Raw genomic sequence first — 20,896 nt, 5'->3', positions numbered from 1 at the left:
AAAGCTTTGAGCACTGATTTGTGTGTGTGTGTGTGTGTGTGTGTGTGTGTGTATTCTTTTTTTTTTCAAATGTATTTATTTAAATCTTAAATAGAAACTGAAAAAAAAAAGGAAAGGGAGAAAAAACATTGTCATGTGCACAACACAACATAAGAAAGGCTTCAATATATGTAACAATAAATTTCCATTTCAAGAAAGTCTATACAATAATAGAAAACATTGAATTCAGGACTATTCTGTTCTGGGTACTATCCTTGGTGATTAACTGCCAAAGTATGAGAAAATCATTGTCTTCAAAGATTTTACTGGGCTTGCCATCAGTTCTCCTTATGATTAAGGCCTTAGACCAGAAAGTATACTGGAGTTAGTCCTGGGAAAAGAGAGTCCATCCTCATTAGAACATCCAACCTTGTCAGGGAAGTAGATGGTTGTCAGAGCAACTTAACCAGTGAAAAATACTGGCTGGCAAGTTGATCTTATGCCAGGGGTAGAAGCATACCACTTAGATATTGGCATCTCAGGGCAAAGCCTTGTTCTATCAATACTGGATTTGACTCTGATGATAGTAAATGAAGAAAATCTATTGAATAAAAAATAACCACCATGAATTCAATAATTCATAGTACTTTCTTTCTATCTTATCTAAAATTAATTTTGAATTCAATGACAATGAATTCTTTTCATCATATATTTTCTATCAGAGTATGAATAGACACTAGAAAAGATTCAGATGCTTCTCAGGCTGCCAATATTCACAGTTTGAATATTAAACATGGCAGTTCCTTCCTTATATACCAAGCAAGCAAGAATAAAATTAAATGATGAAAAGAAAGCCTACAAGAAGAATTATATTGAATTAATGAAAATTGTCAAAACATACCGGATCTGAAATACTATGGGGGAGAAGAAAAGAAGGAAAAGGAGGTGCTATACAATAGAATACCATGATAGATAAGATAGCAGTAAATTCCCTTGCTCCCTTACCATCACTAAAGCCATACCCAGCCCTGATGCTTCTATCCCTGACAAAGCATTAAACTCCAAGTTGTAACCATAGGATCCCAACTTTTACTATGGAACAGCTTGTGCTAATAATGAGGTTAATGTGCTAATGATGTACCTGATTGATTTGGACTAAGACAACGTTGGTCTACATCTGCCATTTAAGACCTGTATTATTTTAAGTGACTCAAATCACCTATTTAGATCCCAATTTCTCACCTGTAAAGTGAGAGCTGGACAGGATGACCTCCAAGGTTCTTTCTACCTCTGAATTTATGATCCTAAGGTCATGTATGTCTTACCTGATTCAATATTTTCTCTCAAACTGAAAAGACAGTTTTCAAATATCAAAAGTATTTAAGTATTTAAAATTTGCCTTAGGTTAAAAATTATTCTCTCTACTTATCTCTATAAATATCATATCTATATACATCTTATAAGTGGTTGAACATAAACATTTTAACATTTTACAATGCTTCTTAGGGACACTATTTCATTTTATTTCATTATCATAACAATACTGATAGATTCAAGTGACAAATAGTTTTATCCGCATTTTTTAGATGAAGTAACTGAGGCTCAACAAGGTTCCATAACAAATCTATGGTAACAGCTAAGCAAAGGCAAGCTTTGGAATCTTTCTGAACTCCAAGTCTTGCACTCTGTCACAAAAACCCCCTAAAAAAAAAGTGATCTTGTCTTTGTATTTCTTAAATAATTTTATTTTCCACAAAGTATACAAATGATATCACATTGATAGATGTTTTGTGATGAAAGCACATAGAATAAAAGTAAAAATAAAAAGATGACTCTCAGAGAATTAATGGTTTCTCTTTCTTGGCCCTAGATATAAAGCTATTGTTCGACCAATGGATATCCAAGCCTCCCATGCCCTGTTGAAGATCTGCTTAAAAGCAGCTTTTATCTGGATCATCTCCATGATGCTCGCCATTCCTGAAGCGGTGTTTTCCGATCTGCACCCATTTTATGAACAGAGCACTAATCAAACCTTTGTCAGTTGTGCACCATATCCTCATTCCAATGAATTGCACCCCAAAATCCATTCAACAGCTTCCTTCCTGATCTTCTACATTATTCCCTTATTCATCATTTCTGTTTATTATTATTTCATTGCCAAGAATTTGATCCGAAGTGCTTACAATTTGCCAGTGGAAGGGAACATACATGTCAGAAGGCAGGTAGGTTTTTAAAGATATATTTATTATTATCCATGAAAGGGATCTTTTTGGTAACATATGAATAATATATAGATGAACAAAAAATCCTGAGGTTCCATACTGGACACATAGCATTTTTGGATGAACAATACATTAGTTGAGGTTTAGATTAGATGTTTCAAGTCAGCCTAAAAGTTCTATGAAGGCTTGTCTTGTGTATAGGTGACCTAAGTACCCCTAACACTTAAAATTAGTTCAGCATCTTTTAAATATGTGATAATTAAGTAACTATCATATTCTTTGAGGGAATTAATGAGACATGGAAGATTTATTTGTGAGAAGAATCTAGGTTCTTTTAATTCTTTTTTTTTTTTTAATTTAAAAGAATTATTTTATTTCAACCTGAGACTTAGGAGGTAGCTGACATATATATTAGTTGCTTCCCTTCTCCTAACATCCTGAAAATGTAGTTAGTGTCTTGCTTGTCACTGTGTGAAGTATTAGGAGGGACAGATAATAGAATTATTGTCAAAATTATTTATTTTTGGAAATAAAGATTTTAGTAGAGATAAAGAAATAATATAGCTGATATTTCATACAATTACAAAACTTTATTTATTATCATCTCATTTTATTTTCACAATGATATAAATGTCTAAAATGAGGCTCAGAATTAGTTAAATGGATTATTCAAAGCCACAGTTTGTGGTACAATAAGAAAAGTACTGAATTTGAAAGCAGAGGATCTGAGTTCAAATTCTGAATTTATTTATCTGTAAAATAATGAAGTTGGATTCTTGGGTTTCTGTTTTGTCTTGTTTCTAAGTTTCAGGAAGGACTAGCACCTCTGGTGTGAAAGTTTCCTTTTCACAACTGCTCATCCACCTTTGGTGTCTATTTCTCATCCAATAAAACCATCTTGGCAGATAGATATAACCAGTTGTCTTGAATTTTGTCTTGCCACTGGACTTTGATGAATCTGAAACAGAGAATGAAACTGACCACTTTGAGGGGTGCCTCTGCCTTAAATCCAATTCATATGCAAGTGAATGCCAGAGAAACTGAGGCAAGATAGAGATTAGAGAGTATTTAATAATTTATTTTAAAAGGAGATTTTCTGGGACCAAATGGATCCATGTTTGTCCCAGGGCTGAATGAAACTATTGTCTCCAAGAATCCAACAAACAATGTGAGTTCTCAATGACATATCTACACATGGCTCAGACTCAGGGGTTAGACTGAGGCAAGGGCAGAATCAGAGTGCTGAGAGCGGGAACAGGACTCTGACAGAGTGGGGTAAGCCTCCAGAGATGGGATGACCTAATGGGGGGAGGAACTCCAGAGATGGGGAGAGGCATTCTGATATTCTAAAATATAAGATCTTTTATTCTTATCAAATATTCTGATAAAGAGAGAGGAGAGGTTTTGCAGGACTGAGCTTTGAACTGATAATTATAAACTGAAGCAGAACAATTAGAGAAACTGAGTCAGGACTGGATCAGGATAATTAGGGAAACTGAGTCAGGACAATAAAAGAGAATTGTGGCATAATACCTGAAGTCATTGGTCCTCTTTGAAAATGAGGGATGAACAAGTTTCTGATAAGTATCAAGTCTAAGACTCAATTTGCACTCTTGTTCAGTTCCAGTTCAGAGTTCTTTCACCTTTAGAACAGCTAATTCCAGTACTTAGTTGCTGTAATGTTGGAGAAACTGAGTCAAGATAGAGATTAGAGAGTTTTAATAGTTTATTTATTGGAGCTCTTAATTAATTGACTGGACAAGATTCTCATCTCAAAGTATCCAGTACCAAATGATAGTTCTCAATGACATGTATACACACATGGCTCAGCTACAGGGGTAGACCAAGGCAGGGTCTGTTCCTACTCTCAGTGTTCTGACTCTGCCTGGTCTGTGGTAGGGTGGTAGGAAGCACCAGATATTCTGGTAAATTAGATAGGGGGTAGGACCATAAATTCTTGATGACAGAAGGAGTTAGGAGCCAGGAAATCTGAACTCCCCCTTATCTTGAGTCTCACATTGACAATTAGAGTCTCACATTGACATTAGACCTTAGAGCAAGTAGCCCTCAGTCTTAATGAACTGGAGGGGGATTTGCAAGTAAGGGGATTGAGATAAAACAATTAAGGAAACCAAGGCAGGACGAATTAGGGAAACTGAGGCAGGACAATAAAAGAAAACTGTGGCACAACATGCAAGAAATAGTGTTTTCTCACTCTCTTTGTGTGTGTGTGTGTGTGTGTGTGTGTGTGTGTGTGTGTGTGTTTATTAACATCCATTATCTCATTTAATCCTTTTGAGATGAGTGATAAATCTGGAGTCAAAGAATTTAAGATTGAAATTCTCATTTTGCTATTTGCTGCCTGTGTGTCTTTGTAAAAATACCTTAACCTTAGTGTCTCCTTTTTTTTTGAGAGAATTGAACTACAATTCCCTCTAACCCTAAATCTATAGATTATAGAAAGTAAACAATCACATGGAGGAGGTAGTAAAATGAATGAACTGCCTCCTAATATCTTCCTTCTTTTCCCTTGGCTTTGCTATGTATCAAGAACCAGGAAGTTCAGCCCTGGCTGGATACAATGAAACATCCTAAACTTCTGTCTCAGACAGAATGGTCTCTTGACCATTGTTCCTTTGTTGTGAAAGAATAATCTATCTTTTTGTGCATAATTGTTTTCTATCGGATAAGAACCCAATAAAATATTTAAAGAAATTTTGCCCATCATTTTTTCATTTTCACTTATGGCTCCTCCCCTATTTCCCCCTGCAACCAATATCAGCTAAAGAAAGAGAAGCCCATGATATTATTCTGATAAGAAAATGGTAAAAATAGAGATCCTGATGATGAGAGTTTTTCTTTTTCTCTTACTAAATGTGGATGTTGCAGTCTTTAGGGCAGAAAAGAATACATATACCATTTCAATAAATAGTTGGCTCAATTGGAGGCCTCACCCACAGCATTCAATTTGTGGTGAAGGTTATGGAGGTGATAGGTTCAGAAGAGAGACTTCAATGAAATTGTCCTCTGAAAGCAGCCCTCAGGGAAAAATATCCATTTCCTTGATTGTTTTTCCATTAGGAAAAAAAAAATGGCTTTTCCTCTTACAACAGAAGCAAGACAGTTATATTATTTGAAACTTTTCATGAAACCATATATTGAGGTCATATGAAGCAAACAGTCCTTTAGATCTTTGGGAATTAAATATACCACAAAATAGTAGTGTTTGATTTATACTGTATTTTTGAGGGGTTTTATTTGTTTATTTTGGTCCAAATCTATGATTTTATCCATGTAGGGTAGCAGTTCTCAAACTTTTTGATCTTAGAACTCCTTTACCATTTTTACAATTATCAAGGACCCCAAAGAATGTTTTATGTGGGATTTATCTATTGATATTTACTGTATTAGAAATTAAAACATTGTAGTATTACAATGAACATTTTGATCTAAAAGAGTCTTAGGATACCACAATTTGGTATAGAGACTTCCTTGCAAGGAAATTTGTTTACAGAGGTTAATATCTCTGTAAATATTCATAAAGGGTTACCTAAGGCATTTATTAAAGGTGCCTTAGGTAACCCTTTATGAATATTTACAGAGATATTAACTTTCCCTTAGCTATATAGCAATATACTTCAAATATAGGATTTAAACCTAATTTTTCCTAAATTCCAAATCTGACTCTCTAGCCACTGGATTTAAATGTATTTAAATTTAGTATTGTATTTAAAGTTAGTATATTTATATGTTTAATTATCAACAACCAAAAGAGGAAAAAAATCAAGCCACCTCCATTTTCATTTACTCAGGTGCCATTCCAATTTTTCTGGAGCAGCATCATATAGAGCTCTCTGTTAAAATTTAGTATAAACAGTTTATGGAAAATGATTTTGCCAATCTAGAGAAAGTCACTTGATGGAGAGAGGGAATGTAGAAAGTAAATTTAATCAGCAATAACTCTTTCTTAATTGTTTACTGCCAACTTGTATTTTTTTTTCAATGAATTTGAATACTATCACCTGCTAAGGAAAAATTACTTGAACCTTGTACTCTGTTGCAGGGTTAAGAGAGTTAAGAGTTAGCATACCAGTGACTTGGTTTGGGAAGAAAGGCCAGATCTATTTCAGCATAGGCCTTGAATGGGGTTCATAGGCCTATGAAGTCACAGCAAGATGTCCAGCACATATTTGGGAATTACATATGAAATAGGCCCCCAAAAAGACACATCTAAGTTTCTTCATAAAACAGAAAGTTTCGTTGGGATCAGGAACTGCTCATGCTCATTGAGAAGTACATCCTTCATGTAAATTGTTTCATTTTTTTTTTCAGTATAAGCAGCCATTTTAAAAAGTAAAATAAATGAGAAAAAACTTAATGTAAAATCAAAAGTTTCAAATTATTTAGAGCTTGCTAAAAGGGCAGATAATTTTTGTAGTTTAGAAAAATGATATCATTTCTGCTTCTCCCATGTTTTCTTTAATATAACCATATTTCATTGATTCTTTTATAGTTAGAGCAGTCTATAATTCTGAATCTGCAATTCTTCACTCTAAATCACTTCATATAAGTTTTTTCATATTTTTCTCTCTTCTTTTTATTTGTCTTTTTTATAAGTGCAATAATAGTTCATTATATTGATAGACTGCACTTTATCCAGCTATTTCCCACTTCCTAAATATATCAGGTGTTTATAGTCTTTTGCTATTTTGTTAATAAAACTGCTATAAATATTTTGACATAGCTAGGGATTATGTATGTGTTTGTGTGTGCATGTGTCTCTGTGTGTGTGTCTGTGTTCCCTTTAATAGTATTCTTTTAATATGATCTTAGTAATGGGATTATTGGCTCAAAGGGCATGATCATTATTGATTGTTGGGAGATAACATTTATTCATCATTTTATTAACAATTTAATAGTGGACCTATTTCTTTACAGTCATCACATTAAGTTTGATTTGTTTTTTTGGTTTTTTTACTAACACTGTCAATTTGATGCATGGCTTTTTATGTAAAACTCCATGTCATTGAATCTAACATTATGTTCAAAAATTTTACACCTTTGAAACCTGTTTGTAAAATGTAAGTACATTAGATTCTATATAAATTGTATGGGAAATGGCATAACCACAGAGTGCAAAGAGCCTCATCCAACCCAAAGAGACATCTTAGGTACCAAATAATCTATTATAAAGAAGATTTATCATAGCAAAAGCAAAACAACATGCTTCATCAATATAGACTAGATTTTTGATTTCATTGATCTAGCAAACTCTCAAAGAAAACTTCCTGTTCAAATACAAGTTGACATCATTTCTGTGACATATATAATCTTATAGAGTTACCTAGAACACTGAATGATCATGTCACATAAATAGGGTCATACAGCCAGAATGTGTCAGAGATAAAACTTGGGTCACGTTCTCTCTAACTCTAGGATCAGCTCTCTATCAATTGTGCCACAACTCCTTCTAATGAGTCTATTTTTCAATGTAGCAAAAAGATTGAATTTAGTCATTTACCGCATAATTTATATTGAATTGTAATTTACTATGCCACCCTACCCCATCCCTTTGAGGGTTCAGTGCCCACACACAAGTCCCCAGTGTGATGGGTCAACTAGTCTTTCTCTTCCCTACATCCCGCTCAAAAATTACCTTTCCTTCCCTTTTATAATCTATCTATGATTTGATCAGAAGTGGTGGTCAAAGAAGAAATGGACCTGATTAAAAAAAAAAAAAACATACTAAATTGTTCATGATTAATAGGGATTAATGGGCTGTTCCTTTATTTTGAAGAACAACTGGTTGCCCACAAGGCTTTAATTCAAAAATTGAATGGGGTATAATGGAATTCTGGGCCTCAGTAGTGAAAGAGTTAGAGAAACAGTTTGGGAAAGAACCATCTTTCTAAATTGCCACATATAGGTAATTTTAGTATATAGGTTTTTTAAAAAGTATGGTCACTCCTGCTCTTGGAATCATATCAGTGATAAAGGCTAATATCAGAGCATTGTCCATTATTCTAAATCACTCCTGCCACTTCTGTAGGGATATTAATAACTATTTCCTGTCAAGTCATCTTTCCTGTTCTTGTTCAGTCATTTCAGTCATGTCCAACTCTTTGTAACCCCATGTGGGGTTTTCTTGGCAAAGATGCTAGAGTCATTTGCATTTCCTTCTTATGAGGCAAACTGTTAAGTGACTTATCCAGACTTATAGCTAGTAAATGTGTGAGGCCAGATTTGAATCAGAAGATCAATCTTCTGGACTCCGTGCCTGGTGCGCTATCCACTGCACCTTTTTCTTCCTATATTACTAATGTTACACTGTGAGGTACCTCTCTCACAGGTGGTAACATGGTGCAATGAAAAGTATGATAAGGGTTCAGAACTGAAAATTAATACCTGCGGCCTGTAAAGGGCTGAAATTCTTGAGTTAATGCACTGAGGTTGGACAACTGAGCACTTAAGGCCAATTACCGATTGGACAACACTATAAGTATAGGCTTGGAAAATGGCCCTTCACACTATTCTGTGCTGGCTCGATAATTGGTGTATACAGAGAATTGTGGGAGGGATTAGGGGGTGGAATAAGACGATACAGGGTCACTTCTGGGCGGAAGATGAAGAGGAGAGGTTGTGGAGATCCTGTGTCCATCCAATTCACTCCTACCCCTAAAGACCAAGAATAAAGACCAAGGACTTTTGCTTATCCTGACTCCGGCTTATTCTAAGGTACCCAGGGTGCTAACTCGGTCTTCACAGTGGCCCATTGGGCAAATTACTGACCCTCTGCGGTCAGTTCTCTCACCTGCAGAATAAGGCATAGGAATTGGATTAGTTGGTCTCCAAGGTTCATTTTAACTATGTGTCTGGGATCCTAGAATGTAAGGTGTGGATGAAGTCTACCAAAATCTTTTTACCCTCCCCTGCTGGAGGTTGTCACTAACACAGGCAGTAAAGCAGTACTGGAGGGCTTGTGTCCAAGGAGCAAGAGGGTGGAAATGGTAGGTTAACCTACTTCTGTTGTGAATCCTGCTGTGGAGTCCAAATGGGCAACTTGCCAGGTAAACAGAGAAGAGATCTGGGTAGAATCCTGAGGTGGGTCATATGAGCAGCCAATGTAACAGTCTGGTCAGGACTGAATGGAGATGAATATTGTTGTTGGCCCTTTGTTCTCAGAGGACCATGACAGCAGGGAGGTGATGCCTTAACATGCAAGTGAAAGATGAAATATTAGGAGTAGAATCGGGAACCACACATTAGCAGAGCCAATAAACCCTCAAGGGCCCTCGTTGAAATTGTTATATGTAATCCTTTAAGCCAAGTAATCAGCTTTGTTTTAAGCTCTCCTTGCGGCTGATGCATTGTTATCCCTTTTCTGTCTTAGTTAATTGCATTTTAATCCCTGAGTTTCTGCTTGTCTCTCTCTCTTTTTGGGTCGTTCAGATCGAATCGCGAAAGCGGCTGGCAAAGACGGTTCTGGTGTTCGTAGCTCTCTTCGCGGTCTGCTGGCTGCCCAACCATATCATCTACCTGTACCGCTCCTACCACTACTCAGAGGTGGACATCTCCATGCTGCATTTTATCACCAGCATCTGCGCCCGGCTCCTGGCCTTTGCCAACTCCTGCGTGAACCCCTTTGCTCTCTACTTGCTGAGCAAGAGTTTCAGGAAACAATTCAACGCCCAGTTCTCCTGCTGTGGGCCAGGATTGCTCAGGAGGTCTCAGAGTACCGGCAGGAGCACCACATGCATGACCTCACTCAAGAGCACCAACCAGTCGGTGGCTACCTTCAGCCTCATCAATGGCAACCCTGTCTGCCATGAGGGTTATGTGTAGATTTGACTCAGGAAAGGTGGTTTCAGGCTGGGCTCTCTATGGGTCCATCAGGACTTTTAGCTCCTCTCACTCTTTTCCCTCCAGCTCCAATTTGCATCTGCATGTTGGAGAAAACATCTGAAACCCTAGAGAAATTGGTTCTGGCAGAAAGGAGATGAGAAGGAAGGACAAAGCTGTGAGTGTTTTTAAAGAGATGACACCATGTTCATATCTTCTACTGTGATTGACTCAGGGAGATGTTTCAGCAGGATGAATGTTTCAGCAGGTCAGAATCCTAAACTCTAGTTTTCAGGCATAATTTGCTTTAAGCCAAATAGGTAACTATTTAGTTTTCCAAAGCAAAACAAACAAACAAAAAAAGAGATAATGGTTCATTTTATCAAGTATTTCTTCTTTAGGGTTTTCTAATAATGGAAACTGATTAGTTTAAAATGTGGTTTGATTTATCTTTCCAGGAAAATATCTATTGTTCTCAGTGAAGAGCAACTTTTTATGAATCAAACATGGCAAGTATGTTTGACGTGCACCTGTCTAATGCTTTAGTGTTCAAGCTAAGGGACCTTCTCCATTTAGAAAATCCAGACAAAAAGAGGCATTAAAAGTTGCTGAATATTTATTTTTCAAGGTAGGCTGTTCTGGTTTTTTTGTCTTGTTATCTTCCATGCTTAGCAACTTGCCTGGTACATAACAGGACCTTAATAAATACTTATTGACTAAGTTCAAGGTAATGCAGACAATTCAGAATTATCTTTACTTGCTCCTTCCCTTGTGTGTATGTCACATAGCTTCACAAGACTGAATTCTTACTTGATGACAGTCTTTTTTCATTTGGTTGCCAAAAAGATCTATTGCTTAGAAATAAGCAATTGTTAGGAGGTAAAAAACACTAATTTAAAATTTTTACCTATTTCCTAGAGCTAAATATGTGTATTCATATTCATATAAATATGTATAATATAGTATTTATTTATATCATAAATTTTTAAATGTGGTATTTAGGGGATAAGAAAGAGTGGGTGGGTTGTTGTATCTGCCTTATAAAGGCAATTAATTTAAATGTGAAAGCAGTCAAGTGAATTTGAATAAAAATTTGTTTACTGGTAAAAGTAGTTCACTTATGTTTCCTTCTCCCTCACACCCCAAAGATCAAAGCAAACTCCATCTGTTACATTTTATGGAGCATGGATTTCTCCTAGAATCTGTATGAAAAATTTGAAGTATACTTTTCAGATTTGTTTAATGGCAATCACCTTTATTTTGCTCTGCCTCTTGAAAAGAGCTTTCTTTAGCCCATATGCAGAAAACAAATCTATCTGCAAAGTAATGAATGCATAGAATTTTTTAAAAATTCATTTGTTGATTAAAGGGTGATACCATAAGCAAATTAGAAGAGCAAGAAATGGTTTACCTGTTAAGCTATAGAAAAGGGAAAAAATTATGACCATGCTATAGAGAACATTATAAAATACAAAATGGATAATTTTGATCATATTAAATTTTTAAAAATTTGTTCAAACCTAATCAATGCAGCCAAGAATAGAAGGAAAACAGAAAGATGGGGAAAAATTTTACAGCCAGTGTTTCTGATAAAGAATTCATTTTTCAAATATATAGAGAAGTGAGTCAAATTTTCTAAGAATGCAAATCATTTCTCATTTTAGAAATAATCAAAGAGTATGCAGTTTTCAGATGAAGAAATTAAAACTATAGACATTTGAAAAAATACTCCTAAGTCACTATTGACTAGAGTTATGCAAATTAAAACAACTCTGGAGTACCATATCACACCTATTAGATTGAATATTTTGACAGCAAAAGAAAATAAGTGTTGGAGAAAATGTGGGAAAATTGGGTATACTAATACACTGTTGGTGGAGTTGTGAACTGATCCAGCCATTCTGGAGAATGATTTGGACCTATGCCAAAAGGGCAATCAAACTGTGCATACCCTTTGATACAGTAATACCACTACTAGGTCTATATCCCAAAGAAATCATAAAAAAGGAAAAAGGGTGAATATGTACAAAAATATAATAGCTCTTTTTGTAGTAGCAGAGAATTGGAAATTGAGAGCATGCCCATTAATGGGGAATGGCTGAACAAATGTAGTATATAAATGTAATGGAATATTAATATGCTATAAAAAATGATGAGCAGACTGATTTTGGAAAGATTGGAAAGATTTACATGAACTATTGTTGAGTGAAGTGAGCAGAACCAGAAAAAAATTGCACATAACAGCTCAATTCTGAGCAATGCCATGATCCAAGACAACCACATTTAAGAAGGAACTATGGAGTCTGAATGCAGATTAAAGCATATTATTTTCACTTTTTTTTGCTTTTTTGGTTTTTATGGCTTTTCTTCTTTCACAACATGAATGTGACTATGAAATGTGTTTCCATGATGGCACATGTATAACCTAGTTCAGATTGCTTGCTATCTTGTGGAAAAAGTAAAAAGAGGGAGAAAAAAATTTAAAACTCAAAATCTTATTAAAATGCATATTGAAAACTATCTTTAATTGTAATTGGAAAAATGTAATATTGTTTTCCAAAAAACTGTCTCTTTAAGAAAATGAATAAAAGTGGGGTTATAAAACTGGTTTAGTTGATTCAAATCAAGCTTATCTTGTAGGTAAACTCCTTCTGCCAATTTGTAAATAGGCTAATCCATTCTGCACATGTGCTTGAAAACAACCTATTCTTTGTATTTTGTCATGATGTTCATTGTCCTTGTGAGAAGGTGTGGCTGGAAAATGTGGTGTGATTAGCACTTATTTCTTCAAGGCCCCATCAAGAAACTTGTTCTCCCTTGGTTTCAGAGAGGAGTTCATTTTTCCAAAGATTAACAAGTTGTGGAAGAGAAAAAATTAACCTGGTCTGAAGGATATTTGCTCAAGGCAATATTTATGCAATGAATGGATATGAGCATTTTCATTTCTTGTTGATGTCTTTCAGGCTCATCGTTTTCTTTCTGTCTTCTATGAGGATCAGTTGTGTTACAGAGTTTAAAACTGTGCACTTTTGTGTTCTTAAAGACTTTCTTCTTTTTTTTTTTCCTCTTTTTTATTTTTATACCATGAATCTAATTGTTTCAATTCCACTCACCAAACTGCAGCTGCTTTGGAATCTTATGGCCCATAGAGGTCTAGACTATTAGACAAAGTCCATTGGTTTTCTTTGGAATTCTTCTTAAGAATGGATCATATTGACAATCTTCCTGACCTTTGTTGCAATGGCCATTTGTTACAATACGTCACACAATTTTCAGTCTAGGGTTCAGTGTGACTCCCTTCAAAACTCAAGGATTGCTGTGTGTCTCTTGATGATTTATTTTTTAAATCCATATCAGTTTGTAATTGAATAGGTCATGCAATGAGCTTTGATTCAAATACCTTTGATTTCTCAAATATAAAAGGTATTTAAGGAATCTTTTTAACAAGAGTAGAAGAAGGATCTGTACTTTATGAAGAGGATATTAGGACAATATCACTCTTTGAATAGTTTTTTTTTTTTTTTTGATCAGAGAGATCAGAAATCAGAGATGCTAGAGCAAATAGCAGTTTAAAAATGTAATGTTGGAGAAACTGAGGCAAGATAGAGATTAAAGAGTTTTTAATATTTTATTTGAAAGGGAGAGATTGTGCTGGGGGCATGTTGCCTCCAGGGCTGATGTCTCAAAGCATCCAGCGAGGGAATGTGAGGTTCTCATGAAATATATATAAACACGTGGCTCCAAGCTACTGGGGTAGACCAAGGCAGGGGTGGAGTCAGATTGGGATAGGCTATCAATCCGATTCTGACAGGGTGGGAGGAGACACCAGAAATTCTGATAAGTTAGAATCAAGAAGAACAATGACAGAATGGGGGGAGGCACCAGACATTCTGATAAATAGGAAAAATCTAGGATCATGACATCTAAGATAGAAGGTCTTTCTCCTTATCTGGATTAAACATTTACAATTTATAACCTTAGTGTAGCCAGCCCTAAATTATATCAGTTCTAATGATCAGGAGAGAAGGATGGTGTTGCAACCAGGGGGATTGAGGCAGAACAATTAGGAACTGAAGCAGAACAATTTAAAGGAAACTGAGGCAGGACAATTTAGGGAAACTGAAGCAGGACAATTTAGGGAAACTGAGTCAGAACAATTTAGGGAAACTGAGTCAGGACAATTAAAGGGAACATCGAATGAAAAGAGTTGGATCTTTTGTAATTTAACAGATTCACTATTTCCTGCTCCCTAGGCTAGGTACATCCTGGGAGATGGGAGCTGAGAGGCTCTATGTCTGCTCAGGTGTGCTTGGGTCTCACCTTTGTTCTATGCAGAAATTAGAACTGGACTGAATAAATGATTCCTCTTTGTATTTGAAGATACTTCTGAGTAGTCAGTTTGGATGAAGTCTCTCATCCCTCACATCTTAGAAACCTAAAATTCTTCTCCCTAAAAGAGGTTGTAGTTTAGGGACAGTTCCATAGTAGGTATAAAGCCCTCAATCCTAGACCTCCCAAGAGTTCCAATTTGGAGCCTCCAACACTCCCCAGAGCTATCTTTTTACACTGGAGGGACACTAAAATTGTTCACATCTAGCTTCTAGAAATAATTACATTTAGTGCTCATGTCTTTGAAAAAGAATCTTTTTTTTTTTTTTTTCCTGGGGAGGGGAGAAAGCATCTGTGTTTATTCAATTGACACACACTATCTTTCAATCTATTTTAGATGGAGCCTCCCTGAGGCAAGTAACACAACAGTAATAGATTAAGCAATAAACAAACCCCAGCCTTCTGAAAAAGAATGAACAGCTGCTTTTGTGTGGGTCTTGGACCTCCTAAGGCTCTGAGCATAATCCAGACAAAGAGTGCTTATTGAGAAGCTTATTTAGTAAGGTAGAGCTTAAAAATAAATAAATAAATGTGAGTTAACCCCTTTCTATGTATCTCACTCCACTATTCCACTGAATTTTTTCTCCTTCCCCAAGCCTACAACATTGTTTTGGCTTCATTCAATTGCATAGTATTTAGCTTCATTTTCATTAATCTGAAATCCTTTAGAAAGATATGGACTAGCTTCTTAGCTCAAAAACAAAGCTCATGTTGTTATGGAAATCAGCCTTTGGTGAAAAGGAATTCATTTGACAGAGCGTCAAGGATTTTACCTTGAATTCCAAATGCCTTATTTATACTGAAAGTTTAAATAGGCTAATTGATCTTATGCACAGAACTAGTATTTCTGGTTTACTTCTGACCTTTGATTGCTAAATTTTGAATGCTGTTTTCAGTCTTTATGCTCAATCACCTTTGTTTTATGCAAAAATTAGAATGATTTTACTTTTAGACACTTAGAAGTTATTTGTATAGGTTTTATTTGTATTCTAGCATAAATGGGAGATACTATGCTTGGTCTTTTTCCCCATCACTTTCTACCTCAAAGATATCATGATAGATATGGTGATTAGAAAAATGTGTTATGTCATCCTTGAGTTGCTTGTTAAATAGAATGTTTTGTATATGTTCTCATAAAAACTGTAACTAAGGAAGGGCAATTGGGGCTTTCCACCCAGAATACTGTCATTTGCTATCTTTTATCTATGTAAAAACATCAGCATTTAGTAACTCAGTGGCAAAAGTGGATTAAAAGAGGAGGATATCAGGTGGATTATTAATGGAAGCCTCTTCCTCAAACCTCTTCAACTAAGTATTTATTTCACTACACTTACTCTGATCATGGTTTGTTGTCCTTGTTCCAGGTGGAAAAATTCCTGCTTAAGATTGGAATCTATAACATGAATTTAAAATCATAGGCCTTTAGAACTAGACTAATTTCATCTAGATTTTATTTTATTTATTTATTTATTGTTATTATTTTTTTAAATAATTATAACTTTTTATTGACAGAACCTATGCCTAGGTAACTTTTTTACAACATTATCCTTTGCACTCACTTTTGTTCCGACTTTCCCCCTCCTTCCCTTCACCCCCTTTCCCAGATGGCAAGCAATCCTATACATGTTAAATATGTCACAGTATATCATAGATACAATATATGTGTGCAAAACTGAATAGTTCTCTTGTTACACAGGAAGAATTAGATTCAGAAGGTAAAAATAACCCAGGAAGAAAAACAAAAATGCAAACAGTTTACATTCATTTCCCAGTGTTCTTTCTTTGGGTATATTGCTTCTGTCCATCATTGATCAATTGAAACTGAGTTATATCTTCTCTTTGTCGAAGAAATCCACTTCCATTAGAATGCATCCTCATACAGTATTGTTGTTGAAGTATATAAGGATCTCCTGGTTCTGCTCATTTCACTTAGCATCAGTTCGTGTAAGTCTCTCCAGGCCTTTCTGAAATCATCCTGTTGGTCATTTCTTACCGAACAATAATATTCTATAATATTCATATACCACAATTTATTCAGCCATTCTCCAACTGATGGGCATCTACTCAGTTTCCAGTTTCTGGCCACTACAAAGAGGGCTGCCACAAACATACGTGCACATACAGGTCCCTTTCCCTTCTTTAGTATTTCTTTGGGATATAAGCCCAGTAGTAGCACTGCTGGATCAAAAGGTATGCACAGTTTGATAACTTTTGGGGCATAATTCCAGATTGCTCTCCATAATGGTTGGATTCGTTCACAATTCCACTAACAATGCATCAGTGTCCCAGTTTTCCCGCATCCCCTCTAACATTCATCATTATTTTTTCCTGTCATCTTAGCCAATCTGACAGATGTGTAGTGGTATCTCAGAGTTGTCTTAATTTGCATTTCTCTGATCAATAGTGATTTGGAACACTCTTTCATATGAGTGGTAATAGTTTCAATTTCATCATCTGAAAATTGTCTTTTCATATCATTTGACCATTCATCAATTGGAGAATGGCTTGATTTCTTATATATTAGAGTCAGTTCTCTATATATTTTGGAAATGAGGCCTTTATCAGAACCTTTAACTGTGAAGATGTTTTCCCAGTTTATTGCTTCCCTTCTAATCTTGTTTGCATTAGTTTTGTATGTACAGAGGCATTTTAATTTGATATCATCAAAAATTTCTATTTTGTTATCAATAATGATCTCTAGTTCATCTTTGGTCACAAATTCCTTCCTCCTCCAGAAGTCAGAGAGATAAACTATCCTATGTTCCTCTAATTTATTTATAATCTCATTCTTTATGCCTAAATGATGGATCCATTTTGATCTTATCTTGGTGTACAGTGTTAAATGTGGGTCCATGCCTAATTTCTGCCAAACTAATTTCTAGTTATCCCAGCAATTTTTGTCAAATAATGAATTCTTATCCCAAAAGTTAGGATCTTTGGGTTTGTCAAACACTAGATTGCTATAATTGACTATTTTGTCTTGTGAACCTAACCTATTCCACTGATCAACTAATTTATTTCTTAGCCAATACCAAATGGTTTTGGTGACTGCTACTTTATAATATAATTTTAGATTAGGTACAGCTAGGCCACCTTTGCTTGATTTTTTTTTTTCATTAATTCCCTTGAGATTCTAGACCTTTTGTTTTTCCATATGAATTTTTTTGTTATTTTTTCTAGATCATTAAAATATTTTCTTGGGAGTCTAATTGGTATAGCACTAAATAAATAGATTAGTTTAGGGAGTATTGTCATCTTTATTATATTCACTTGGCCTATCCCAGAGCACTTAATATTTTTCCAATTATTTAAATCTGACTTTATTTGTGTGGAAAGTGTTTTGTAATTTTACTCATATAATTCCTGACTTTTCTTTGGTAGATAGATTCCCAAATATTTTATGCTATCGACAGTTATTTTGAATGGAATTTCTCTTTGTATTTCTTGCTGTTGGATTTTGTTGGTGATGTATTAAAATGCTGAGGATTTATGGGGATTTATTTTGTATCCTGCAACTTTGGTAAAGTTATGAATTATTTCTAATAGCTTTTTAGTAGAATCTCTGGGGTTCTCTAAGTATACCATCATATCATCTTCAAAGAGTGATAGTTTGGCTTCCTCATTACCTACTCTAATTACTTTAATCTCTTTCTCGACTCTTATTGCCAAGGCTAGCATTTCTAATACAATATTGAATAATAATGGTGATAGTGGGTAATCTTGTTTCACTCCTGATCTTACTGGGAAAGGTTCCAATTTTTCCCCATTGCATATGATGCTTACTGATGGTTTTAAATATATGCTCCTGACTATTTTAAGGAAAAGTCTATTTATTCCTATCCTCTCAAGTGTTTTTATTAGGAATAGATGTTGGATTTTATTATGCTTTTTCTGCATCTATTGAAATGATCATATGGTTTTTGTTAACTTGATTATTGATATAGTCAATTATGCTAATAGTTTTCCTAATATTCCTAATAAAATTTCCTAATATTCCTAAAATATTTCCTAATAATTAGGAAAATAAAATTTCCTAATGTTAGTATTTCCTAATTAACCAGCCCTGCATTCCTGGTATAAATCCTACTTGGTCATAGTGTATTATCCTGGGGATGATTTTCTATAATCTTTTTGCTAATATTTTATTTAAGATTTTAGCATCAATATTCATTAGGGAGATTGGTCTATAATTTTCTTTCTCTGTTTTCAACCTACCTGGTTTAGGTATCAGTACCATGTCTGTGTCATAAAAGGAGTTTGGTAGGACTCCTTCAATCCCTATTTTTTCAAATAGTTTATATAGCATTGGAATTAATTGTTCTTTAAATGTTTGGTAGAATTCACATGTAAATACATCTGGTCCTGGAGATTTTTTCTTAGGGAGTTGGTTAATAGCTTGTTCTATTTCTTTTTCTGAGATGGGACTGTTTAGGATATTTACTTCTTCCTCTGTTAATTTGGGCAAGCTATATTTTTGAAGGTATTCTTCCATTTCATTTAAGTTGTCGAATTTATTGGCATAAGGTTGGGCAAAGTAACTCCTAATTATTGCTCTAATTTCCTCTTCGTTAGTGGCGAGTTCTTTTTTTTCATTTTTAAGACTAACAATTTGATTTTCCCCTTCCCTTTTTTAAGTCAGATTTATTAAGGGTTTGTCTATTTTGTTGGGGTTTTTGTAGAACCAACTCTTAGTTTTATTAATTAATTCAATAGTTTTTTTTTTTTTTTTACCTTCAATTTTATTGATCTCTCCTTTTAGTTTTAGAATTTCAAGTTTAGTGTTTGACTGGGAGTTTTTAATTTGTTCCTTTTCTAGCATTTTTAGTTGCAAGCCCAATTCATTGACCTTCTCTTTCTTTATTTTATGCAAGTAGGCCTCTAGAGATATGAAATTTCCCATTATTACCACTTTGGCTGTATCTCACACATTTTGGTATGATGTCTCATTATTGTCATTTTCTTGGGTGAAGTTATTAATTATGTCTATGATTTGCTGTTTCACTCAATCATTCTTTAATGTGAGATTATTTAGTTTCCAATTATTTTTTGGTGTATTTTCCCCTGATTTTTTCTTGAATGTAATTTTTGTTGCATCATGGTCTGAAAAGGATGCATTTACTATTTCTGCCTTACTGCATTTGAGTTTGAGGTTTTTATGTCCTAATATATGGTCAATTTTTGTATAGGTTCCATGAACTGCTGACAAGAAAGTGTACTCCTTTCTGTCTCCATTTCATTTTCTCCAGAGAGCTATCATACCTAACTTTTCTAGTATTCTATTTACCTCTTTGACTTCTTTCTTATTTATTTTGTGGTTTGATTTATCTAATTCTGAGAGTGCAAGGTTGAGATCTCCCACTATTATAGTTTTACTGTCTCTTTCTTCTTGCAGCTCTCTTAATTTCTCTTTTAAGAATTTAGATGCTACACCACTTGGTGCATATATGTTTAATATTGATTTTGTTTAATTATCTATGCTACCCTTTAGCAAGATATAGTGTCCTTCCTTATCTCTTTTAATTAGATCAATTTTTGCTTTTGCTTGATCTGAGATCAGGATGGCTACCCCCTGCTTTTTTGACTTCACCTGAAACATAGTAGATTCTGCTTTAACCTTTTACCTTTACTCTATATGTATCTCCATTCTTCACGTGTGTTTTTTTGTAAACAACATATTGTAGGATTCTGGCTTTTAATCCATTCTGCTAACCACTTCCTCTTTATGGAGGAGTTTACCCCATTCACATTTATGGTTAAAATGACCAATTCTGTATTACTTGCCAACTTGTTAACCCCTGTTTATGCTTTTCTCTCTTCCTTCCCCCTTATTTCCCTCCCCAGTATTAAACTTGTGACCATCACTTGCTTCTCACAGCCTTCCCTTTTTAGTATCCCTCCCCCTGCCTTAGAGTTCCTCCCCCTATCTTGCTCCTTTTCCTCACAGTTTTTGTATTCCCTTCCGCTTAGCTTATTCCTTCCCTTTTCACTTTTCCCTTCCCACTTTTCAATGAGGTGGGAGAAGTTTCACCATAAATTGAAAATGTCTAAAATTTTTCTCTTAAAGCCAATTCTGATGGCAGTAAGATACACACTGTGTTCATACCCCTCCATTCTTTCTCTTAGATATAATAGATTTCCTTTGCCTCTTCATGAGATGTAGTACCCCCACTTTACCCTTTTCCGGGTACAATTTTCTTCCCACCTATAGTTTCTAGAACAAGGTATACATGGATTCTTTATATATCTTTATAGCAGAAATATAGTTCCTAAGATTTCTTTTTACCTTTTTAGGTTTCTCTTGAGTTCTATATTTGTAGATCAAACTTTTTGTTAAGTTCTGTTTTTTTCATCAAAAATAGATGAAATTTGCTTATTTTGGTGAATGTCCATCTTCTTCCCTGGAAAAAAATGCTCATTTTGGCTGAGTAAGTTATTCTTGATTGCATACCAAGTTCCTTAGCCTTTCG

General features: G+C 34.9%; 1 protein-coding gene across 1 annotated transcript in view; it reads left to right on the top strand.

The window, feature by feature from the left end:
* The window catches only part of GRPR (gastrin releasing peptide receptor), a 51,647-nt gene extending 40,030 nt beyond the window's left edge, over positions 1-11,617 (top strand). The window contains exons 2-3 of the mRNA XM_051984451.1: positions 1,850-2,201; positions 9,651-11,617. Of these exons, the coding sequence (XP_051840411.1) occupies positions 1,850-2,201; positions 9,651-10,043 (745 nt within the window). The 3' untranslated portion in view covers positions 10,044-11,617. The remainder of the gene's footprint in view (positions 1-1,849; positions 2,202-9,650) is intronic.
* Positions 11,618-20,896: the final 9,279 nt, after the last annotated feature.

This window comes from Antechinus flavipes, chromosome 3 (assembly GCF_016432865.1).
Source record: "Antechinus flavipes isolate AdamAnt ecotype Samford, QLD, Australia chromosome 3, AdamAnt_v2, whole genome shotgun sequence".
NCBI classification, from domain to species: domain Eukaryota; kingdom Metazoa; phylum Chordata; class Mammalia; order Dasyuromorphia; family Dasyuridae; genus Antechinus; species Antechinus flavipes.
Note: the sequence above shows the minus strand (reverse complement) of the source record. Positions and strands in the feature narration are given on the sequence as shown.